Genomic DNA, 10,109 nt, shown 5'->3' on the forward strand with positions numbered 1-10,109 from the left:
TGGGGGGGCTGCTGGTGGTGGTGGCTATAGTAGACCCTTGCCAGGTTTTGTTGTTTTGTTTTTTGTTAAAACTACACGTGTGAAGTCTTTAGTCTGTATACATCCTGGAGGTCATTCATTCAAACGAGGGCCAGCCATGGGCTAGGTGCTGATCTTGGTGTTGTGGATAGAGCAGTTCAGGTTACTGCTTCCATGGAGACAGAAAATAAAGAAGTTACACGTGTCAGGTAGTAACACATCTAACAAATAAAAAGCATGGTAAGCATGGAAGAAAGGAGTTCTGTTTAGATGGAGGGAAGTGACTTGAACAAAGACCTCAGTGGCATCAGAGAACAAGCTGAGGGGATAGCTGGGAGAAGAGTGTACAGGTAGAGGGGACAGCGAGTACAAAGGCTGGGAGGTGGGAATGGTGACGAGGCTGGAGTGGCAGAAGCAGGGGGCAAGTGGTAAGGAAGCAGTCAGGGAGCTGGCGGGTGGGGGCTAGAGTGTGCAGGGCTTTGAAGGCTGTGGCAGTGGTTTTTCTCTGAGTAGTCCATGTCATCTGTACTGTACCTTTGCCAGGGCTCAAATTAGCTCTTGAGTGAGCAGATCCCCAGGCCCTTTAGCATCTTTCATTCAGTTTTGTTCCCTCTCTCACTTTAAGCACAGGTATTTCGGAGGCTTAACTTTGTTTCTTTGTGTGAAATGGTTTGGTTCCAGGAACAGCGCGTGTCCCCTTTCAGGCCTCAACACGTGTTTTTCCCCCTCCCTAGAGAAGAGAAAGGTGTCCCTGGGTGGTGTAAACGATTAACACACTCGACTGCTAACCGAAAGGTTGGAGGTTCGTGTCCAGTCAGAGGCACCTTGGAAGAAAGGCCTGGTGATCTACTCTGACACACACGAGGTCGCCATGAGTCAGAGTCGACTCCGTGGCTGCTGATTACTAGAGAAGAGAATGGGGAGAAATCACCTCAGTGACCCCCTTGGTGAGCCTCCTGTGGACGTCCCTGCTGGGCAGCCTTTTCCAACTCCCCCTGCCCACACCAGGTTAGAGGTGGTTCTGTGCCCGGTGGGACAAGACCCCATGTGTTTCTTCTTCAGCACTCACACATTCCCTGTGGTTAGTTGATGGTGTGTCTCCCCCTCCCCCAGGCCTGAGTCCCACCATGATTGGGATGGTATCTGGATATCAGCGATCCCCAGGGCCTGGCCCAGAGCAGGTTTCAGACCTTTGACAAATGCACACGTGAAATGTGTGTAGTTGGTGACATAGTTCACGTCCTCAAGGCTCCTTGTGGCACTCCTCGGGACAGAGGCTCTGGAGAGAGCCCTGAGCTGGAGCCATGAATTCATGCCATCTCCATGAATGTCAGGGCTTGGAGTCTGTTGATTTTCCTCTGGAGTTGGAGTCTGCCATAAACTAATTCCTGTAAGGTGGGATGGTGGCACTAAGGACATCTTTTCCCAGGAGTAATGTGCCTCCTAGCCTGAGGTCACTGGAGCCAGACTGCCTGGGTTGTTTAGAGGACTCTGCTTACCTCTGGTACTTGGCCTGAAAGGGGCAAGTGAAAACAAATCTTGGGTGGGGCTCATTCTGGGAACCAGTGAATCCTGCCCCAGTGTTGTCTCCATTGGGAGAGCAGCCCACCAGCTGGGAACTGGACGTAATCCCGCAGTGGCCTGCCCTCCCTTCCTGTGTGTTGTCCGTATGAGCCCGTCTTTCCCACTGGGCTTAAGTCCCGAGGGCAGGGCTATGATCTGTCTCTACCATGCCTGGCACATTAGGGGGGGAGCTAAACTCAAGGCATTCGATTTTTCGTTTTCAAGTTTGTGGGATTCAAAGAAGAGAATTTCTGGCTTTCGAGGACTAGGTCATGTGGGTGTTGTGGGGAGGGTTGCTCTTAGGAGACCTGCATGGATCCCTTGTGGCCCGTTTGGGGGCTCTGAGGGATGACATGGCACTCTGCTGCAGGTGACCCTGCTGGCTGGGAATGAGGTGATCCTTAAGCCTAGCATGAGCAGGTCCATAAGCAGAAGCTCCAAGTTCATGTCTTTGTTTTCTTAAATTTAGCATCCTGCCTCCCTGTGATTTTCTGTTTATTGAGGAACACGCTCTCAAGTGTTAAATAGTGTCTGGGCTGCTGGACCATGGATGCTGTCCTTGCATTTGAGATGTAACCCCCAAAGGCAGGCAAGGTCCCGCTTTTGGCCCATCCCTGACGTACTTGCTCTTTGCCTTCTGTTGTACAGCGCGTTTTAGAAGCCAGTGTTTCTCCTTTAGAAACAAGCTGAGGGGAGGACATAGTGATTGCTTTTTCCCTTGATTGTGAGAGTCACCAGTGTCCCGCTGTCCATCTCACTGGTCTCAGAAGTCACCTCTGCAGACACACGCTCCCAGTGCACACACAGGTTAGAGAAACAGGTAGAAACTTTACTTGGGTGATCAGACACTGTATTAATCCAGTGTTTCAGCAACCAAAACAGTAACCGAGTCTAGGAATTGAACTTAGTAACATCACCTCGTGTCTGGTCATAACTGTGTGCTGTGCCCTGCCTTCACTGGTTAGCTGGTAAGCGCGCTGTCTCGCCTGTCTAGTGTGTACTGTAAGCATGGTCACCTGTGCCCAATCGACACCGGCCTCATCGAGAAGAATGTCGAGCTCTCCTTTTCTGGCTCAGCAAAACCAATATACGATGATGATCCTTCTCTTGAAGGTAAGTGGAATGCTTCCGGGTTATGTTTAAGACAAATGTTTAACAAACAAAACTCACAAAGTAATATTCAGCTGAAACTACTGTCTCTTAAAGTTGTGGCTCGAGACTTTGTGTTTTGAACCCAGTTATAAGCAAAATGGCTCCACGGCTCTGCTGAGGACTACCCGGCTGTTGCTCAAGCTTCTGGGTTTTTGATGTCACAGCTCTTAGTCCATTTTCTTTTGGGAAAACTGTTTTTCTTCTCTTAGGTGGTGTTAATGGCAAAAATCTCGGCCCCATAAATGAATGGTGGATCACTGGCTTTGATGGAGGAGAAAAGGCCCTTATTGGCTTCAGTACCTGTAAGTGTTTGACTTCGTGAAGCCTTATTCTGGGACCTGAAAGGGGACCTTCGTTCCTCTCCTTCCTGGGAGTAGGTGGGCTCTGGGATAAAGTCTCAGCAGGCCTGCAGAAAGTGCCACGTGACCATGTTGGAACCGTATTCGAGTTTGGTTGGGATGGCCTCTCGTGTTAGCTATGGCTGGCTAAGGAACTGACCCTTGAGTTACAAGAGCAGCTCATATTCTTGCAACTTAAACTCTGGCCAAATTCCAAGAACCACAGACAAGCTAAATCAAAGCCCACTCAATCAGTCCCAATTCTCTAGCCAGCTCCACTTCAGAATGAGCTAACTCTGAGGCATTGTACTTTGTGCTTTTGACATTTGAGTGTGGAATGGTTTTTAAACTGTTCGGTAAGCTTGATCCACTCATCCCTGCCCTGTGGCTACTGTAGGTGCCATCAGGTTCAAACTGCTTTTAAAAACGTCATTTCTCTTCACTCCAGCATTTGCCGAATATATCCTGATGGATCCCAGCCCAGAGTATGCACCGATATTTGGGCTGATGCAGGAGAAGATCTACATAAGTAAGATAGTAGTTGAATTTCTACAGAACAATCCGGACCTGACCTATGAAGACCTGATCAATAAGATTGAGGTAAGAGCTTTAGGTTCTTCATCTGGGATTCATACCGGTTTATAAATATAGTGATGTTGTTAAAGAGCTCACATCTAGAATCACTAGGAACTGTTTTTCAGTTGGATCAAAACAATTTTTCTTAAGTATATGAGAAATTGCTTACATTTTTCCTTTTTTTTAAAGACGACTGTTCCTCCCTCTGGACTCAACCTGAATCGATTCACAGAGGATTCTCTCCTTCGACATGCCCAGTTTGTGGTGGAACAAGTAGAGAGTTATGATGAGGCTGGGGACAGTGATGAGCAGCCCATTTTCCTGACCCCCTGCATGAGAGACCTGATCAAACTGGCTGGGGTCACCCTTGGACAAAGGTAAGGACGCAGCAGGCATAAATCTAAAGATAGGAGACGGCAGAGTGTCCTGTGTACTCTTCCCCAGGCCACTGCTAGAATGGTGGAATCTCTCTTCCAGGCGAGCTGAAAGACGGCAGACCATCAGGCATTCTGCCAAGGAGAAGGATAGAGGACCCACCAAAGCCACAACCACCAAGCTGGTCTACCAGATCTTTGACACTTTCTTTGCAGAGCAAATTGAGAAGGATGACAGAGAAGACAAGGAGAACGCCTTTAAACGCCGACGGTGTGGCGTCTGTGAGGTAACCTCGCCCAGGCTAGACTCCCGAACCCCTGAGGTGGCTCAGCTCCCAGTGTCATCTCTGAGGAGCTGGCTTTTTTTCTCTTTGTGGCTTGACACTCTTACTACTCAAATGTGATCCCTCAACAGAAGTTGGGAGAAAGAGTTAGGGTCTGAGGGAACCTGCGTGCCTCACAATACAAGTTGAATTTATATGAGAGCTGTCTGAAGAGGTGTACTCTTGGTGCTTTGCTGGCAGTGCCGCTGTTGTTAACTAAAGAGCAGTGGGTCCTGAGCCCAGCCTTCCTGGGTGACGTTTGCTGTCTGCTGTGTCTCGAGGCCCTGGTGTGAGTGCTGAGGGAGTGCTTCCTCTAAGGGGGTGGAGTCTTCCCAGGGACCGGCCCTGTCTCATGGCATAGCTTTCCTGGGAAGTGAGCACTTTGTCAAATTTAGACTTGAGGCCATAAAAGGCCTCTCTTTCTGTGAACTGTATGTTTACTTCAGTGTGGAGGAATTAACCCCCCTAATTTGACCCAGCATGGAGTCCTAGTGGCGCAGTGGTTAAGAGCTCGGCTGCTAACCAAAAGTTCAGTAGTTCCAATCCACCAGCTGCTCCTTAGAGACCGTGTGGGGCAGTTCTCCTCTGTCCTGTAGGGTTGCTATGAATCGCAACTGACTCGACGGCACCTAACAACAACAATATGACTCAGAGATCACCTATACTTTTGGTGTCTGCTGTGTTGACCTTTTTTGCACTTTAATGCAGACAAAGTACAATAGAAAGTACAGTGCCTTCAGAACTGCTTGCCTAGTGGTGATGCTGTCATCCTCGACTCAGAGCTTTGCCTTGGGTCTTAAGTGGCAGCCTTAACAGGGATTTGCATGTCCTTACTTTGTGTTTGTTTTTTATTTATCACATTTGTACCAAACATTTATAACTTTTTTAACTTTTTTTTTTAAAAAAACCTACGTACCTGGTATCATTCACAACTGTGTTATGTGTTAATACACGTAGATCTAGTTAACTCAGCTTTAACTCTTCCATAGTATTTTATTATATAAATATCCCAAGCTATTCCTCAATGATAGACAACTTTCATTTTATACACGATGCAACGGTGACGTCCTTGAACAGGCATCTTGTGAATAAATGTCTCTACTTAGAGATGGCATTGCTGGGCTGGGTGTATGTACTTAACTTGGATCTAGAAAATTGCACCCCAGGTAGTTTTGCCAATTTATCCTTCCAGCATTGCGAGGTCTTGTGTCCCTTCACCCACGCCAGTGCTACATGTCAGGGTCTTAGCTTTTGCCAGTCTGGAGGGTCTGAATGGCATCTCATTTTTAACTCTCATTCTCCATATTTCTAATGAGGCTGAAAATGTACATTATTAAAAATTATAATTCACCAGAAGCTGGTTACTGTTACTAGTAGCTGTTGGTTTTCATTACCTAGTGCTGCTGTAACAGAAATAACCACAACTGAGTGGCTTTAAGAAGAGAAATCTGTTTTTTCACAGTTCAGGAGGCGAGAAGTCTGAATTCAGAGTGTGGCTGTAGTGGGAGGTCCTCCTTTGTCTGTTTCAGCTTCTAGTAGCCGGCAATCCTGGGTTCCTTGGTGATCGTCACATGGCGTCTGTCTTCCCTAGTTTGTGCTTGCTAGTCTCTGTGTCTGTGCTGCTCTCTGTGTGACTCAGAGGTGATCAGGTTTAGGACACACCCTACACTGATATAACCCTATTAAGATAGCAAAGCAAACCTCCCAAACTGGATTCTATACACAGGTAGAGGGGTTCAGATTCCAACACATACGTTTAAAGGGACGCAGCTCAATCCATAGCACTGTTGATAAGCTTCTGTAATGGTATTTTCTAGGTTTGTCAGCAGCCTGAATGTGGCAAGTGTAAAGCCTGTAAGGACATGGTGAAGTTTGGTGGTAGTGGGCGGAGCAAACAGGCTTGCCAAGAGAGGAGGTAAGTTTGGCCAAGTTCTTTTCTTGCAGCTGGGGAAAATGGTACCTTACAGGAAACAGGCTGGTCCAGAGGGGCTCGCTTTGTGAAAATGGGGCTGCAGGATTCCTTTGTGTAGCATTGTCACAAGCCTGTTCCTGGCATCTGACTATACAGCCCCAGTTGGTTTTGCTTATAAAGGGGCCTTGCTCATGGCCAGGCCGTTGGGGAAGGAAACTTCAGTTCCCCAGTGGAACCTTAAAACTCATAAGTGGCTTCGCAGGTGTCCCAACATGGCCATGAAGGAGGCAGATGACGATGAAGAAGTTGATGACAATATCCCAGAGATGCCATCACCCAAAAAAATGCATCAGGGGAAGAAAAAGAAACAGAACAAGATTAGGATCTCTTGGGTTGGAGAAGCCGTCAAGGTAATCCTTGGAGAAGACTCTCGATTAGTTGCTGCTGCTCTCCAATCAGCAAGTTGTCTCCTGGTATCTTGCCTACCAGACCTCGTCAGCAGCTTGAGCCTGAAGCTGAGAACCCTGCTCGTCTGCCCCATGAAAGAGCGGGACCGGCTGAGAGGCCAGGGCCTGTGGCCAAGCGCCAGTAATGGGTTTTACTTGTGTGCCCATAAGACTCAGTTTTCCTGATAATACAGATGGGCATTTGACACAATTCTGGGGGCATCAAATGGTTTGAAGAGAGCAGTCATAGCCGCCCTGGCCTAGGAGTGGTATATTCAGGGCACTAGCAGATTGCCTCCCAGTTGTTTGTGGTCATCTGTCTGTCTAAGGATCTGTTCCTTTACCTTTCGAGGAAATGTCCTCTTATCATTACTTCCCCGGTGTCCATAAACCAAAGATGCAGTTGGTGCATTCAGTAAACGTGAACACCTGCTACCTTTTGGGTGCTGTACTAGGCCTGGAACACAGCAGGGATGTGCAGCTAAGCCTCGTGGGGCTGATGTTCCAGTGCCAGAACAAGACAGACACATACATTATCAGGTGGTGTGAGTGCCACAGCAGAACACAGCAGGGTAGAGGGATGAAAGGGGGCTGGAATGTAAAAAGGAGCCAGTGTGTATAGGTCTGGGAAGAACACGTGCAGAGGCCCCAAGGTGGGGTCAGCGGCCATTTGGCTGGAGTGGAATGAGCAGCGGTGCTGACGAGCAGGAGAGGAGTTGGGAGTCAGATTGTGTCCTCGCAGACCATGGGAAGGAGTTGGTACTGGTGCTGTTAAAATCTGACACTGGAATTGGGTTTGCTGCCGACATTGAGCAGAGCTGATGGTAGGGAGGCAGAGGGTGCCCTTTGCTGCAAGCCTTCAGCCAAGGGAAGCGGATGTTCCCTTCAGGAGCCAGACCTAGAGGGCGCATGACTTCTTTCTAATGACGTCATTGATGAGTTATGCTTTTATATAAAGTAACAGAAGATCACACAGGTCAGGTCTAGCACGGACCTTCAAAACGATCCTCAAATTAAACGTTCTTATTTTCAGACTGATGGGAAGAAGAGTTACTATAAGAAGGTATGCATTGATTCGGAAACCCTGGAAGTGGGGGACTGTGTCTCTGTTATTCCAGATGATTCCTCAAAACCGCTGTATTTAGCAAGGTTTGTATCCTTCCCTTTGCTTGGCTTCAGCCATACTTAAACAAGTAGGAAATGCATATTTTGCAAGATTAGCAGCAGCAGCAGCTCTTTGCTCTAGACTAAAACTAAAAAAGATACAGTTCCCCTAAGTAGACTCAGTCACACATCTGCTTGTCAAGTTAGAACTTTCTTCCACATCCCCTCTCCCAATTCCAGAGTCACAGCCTTATGGGAAGACAGCAGCAATGGACAGATGTTTCATGCCCACTGGTTCTGTGCTGGGACAGATACAGTCCTGGGGGCAACGTCAGACCCTCTTGAGCTGTTCCTGGTAGATGAATGTGAGGACATGCAGCTTTCTTACATTCACAGCAAAGTGAAGGTCATTTATAAAGCCCCGTCGGAAAACTGGGCCATGGAGGTGAGTGCCTGGCCTTGCCACCCATTCCCCTGCCTCCTTGCACGGGGTCATGGCTGACACAGCATTCTTCTCACCAAAGGGAGGCATGGATCCCGAGCCAATGATGACAGAGGACGATGGGAAGACCTATTTCTACCAGTTGTGGTATGATCAAGACTATGCAAGGTTTGAGTCCCCTCCAAAAACTCAGCCAACGGAGGACAACAAGTACAAGTGAGTATTGGCCCTGGACTCTGGTCGTGTTCCTCCTCGTGACCCTGTCCTTTGACACTGCATGAGCACTCTACCTTTTTATGGTCTTCCATCGGGGGCAGGAAGCGGGGGAGATTTGTTTCCCCAAGCCTTCTCTTTTCACCCTGCTTGTCTTCCTTGCTAACCAAAGAACAGCTGACTTTATCGGAATTGCCTAAGTGTGTAGGTAACCTCAGGGGAGTTACCTTTGGAGCAAATCTTCATGTCTAAGAGCAGTACATGTTTTTCCATTGTAAGACTTTATGTGTGTGCCTCAGATCTTACATGTCTTCTTTAACTTCTGAGGTATTTTCTTTCATAAATGAGGCCTTTTATTCCATTTTTTTCTAACTGGCGGTGGCTGTTTTTAGGGAGGCTTCTTTCTTTGCAGTGTCTGGTTTCCAGACCTTCCCTTGTAACCTCTGTACCTCATTTGTTTGGTCCGAAAGCATCAGCAGGCGCCTCCAGAGCCATGCACAGCAGTAATGGTGATGGGCAATGGCAGGGAGGGCTCCCTTGAGGCTTCTGGGATTGCTCCGGTCAGCCCGATACTGGCTTTGACTTGATCTCCGTTTGTAAAGACACCTCCTTTTCTCCTCGAAGAACTTATTAATCAAGAATAATGTTGAGTTCTATCGAGTACCTTCTTAGCTTTTATCAGAAATGATAATAGTATGAGCAGAAATAATAGCATAAGCCTCCTCTGACATATTAATGTCGCAACTTGCATCAAGTTCCTAATAGAACCACCCCTTGCATTCTTGCTCATGGTGTATTCTTTTTTTTTTTTTTTTAATTGTTATAGTTTAGATGAAGTTTACATTTCAAGTTAGTCTCCCATGCAAAAATTTATACATACATTGTTATGTGACCCTAATTGCTCTCCCCATACTGTGAGAGCACACTCCTCCTTTCCACCCGATTCCCCATGTCCATTCAACCAGCTCCTAACACTCTCTGCCTTCCCATCTTACCTCCAGACAGAAGCTGCCAGTTTAGTCTCTTGTATCTACTTGAGCTAAGAGGCACACTCCTCACGAGTATCCCTTTATGTCCCACAGTCCAGTCCAATCCCTGTCTGAAGAGTTGGCCTCAGAAATTGTTTTAGTTCTGGGCTGATAGATAATCTGGGGGCCATGCTTTCCGGAGTTCCTCCAATCTCACTCAGACCATTAAGTCTGGTCTTCTTACTAGAATTTGAGTTCTGTACCCCACCTTTCTCTTGCTCCATCCAGGATTCTCTATTATGTTCCCTGTCAGGGTGGTCATTGGTGGTAGCTGGGCACCATCTAGTTTTTTTGGTCTCAGGCTGATGAAGTCTCTGGTTTTTGTGGCCCTTTCTGTTTCTTGGGCTAGTACTTTCCTTATGTCTTTAGTGTTCTTCATTCTCCTTTACTCTATGTGGTTGGGACCAATTGATGCATCTTAGATGGCTGCTTGCAAGCTTTTAAGACCCCAGACGCCACTCACCAAAGTAGGATGCAGAACATATAAGCTTAATACGCTTTGTTATGCCAGTTGACCTAGATGTCCCTTGAAAGCATAGTCCCCAGGTCCCTACCCCTGCTACTCTGTCCCTCAGAGTGTTTGATTGTATTCAGGAAACTTCTTAGCTTTGGTTTAGTCC

The 10,109-nt window shown here is 47.5% G+C and overlaps 1 protein-coding gene across 1 annotated transcript in view; it reads left to right on the top strand.

Annotated features, from left to right (window-relative positions):
- Nucleotides 1-10,109, top strand: part of DNMT1 (DNA methyltransferase 1) — a 54,871-nt gene that overhangs the window by 26,247 nt on the left and 18,515 nt on the right. Inside the window, 10 exon segments of the mRNA XM_023733064.1 lie at nucleotides 2,576-2,694; nucleotides 2,943-3,035; nucleotides 3,520-3,671; nucleotides 3,837-4,024; nucleotides 4,125-4,308; nucleotides 6,162-6,259; nucleotides 6,519-6,666; nucleotides 7,736-7,851; nucleotides 8,047-8,251; nucleotides 8,331-8,464. Of these exon segments, the coding sequence (XP_023588832.1) occupies nucleotides 2,576-2,694; nucleotides 2,943-3,035; nucleotides 3,520-3,671; nucleotides 3,837-4,024; nucleotides 4,125-4,308; nucleotides 6,162-6,259; nucleotides 6,519-6,666; nucleotides 7,736-7,851; nucleotides 8,047-8,251; nucleotides 8,331-8,464 (1,437 nt within the window).

The sequence above is a fragment of the Trichechus manatus genome, unplaced genomic scaffold (genome assembly GCF_000243295.1).
Source record: "Trichechus manatus latirostris isolate Lorelei unplaced genomic scaffold, TriManLat1.0 scaffold00057, whole genome shotgun sequence".
NCBI lineage: Eukaryota > Metazoa > Chordata > Mammalia > Sirenia > Trichechidae > Trichechus > Trichechus manatus.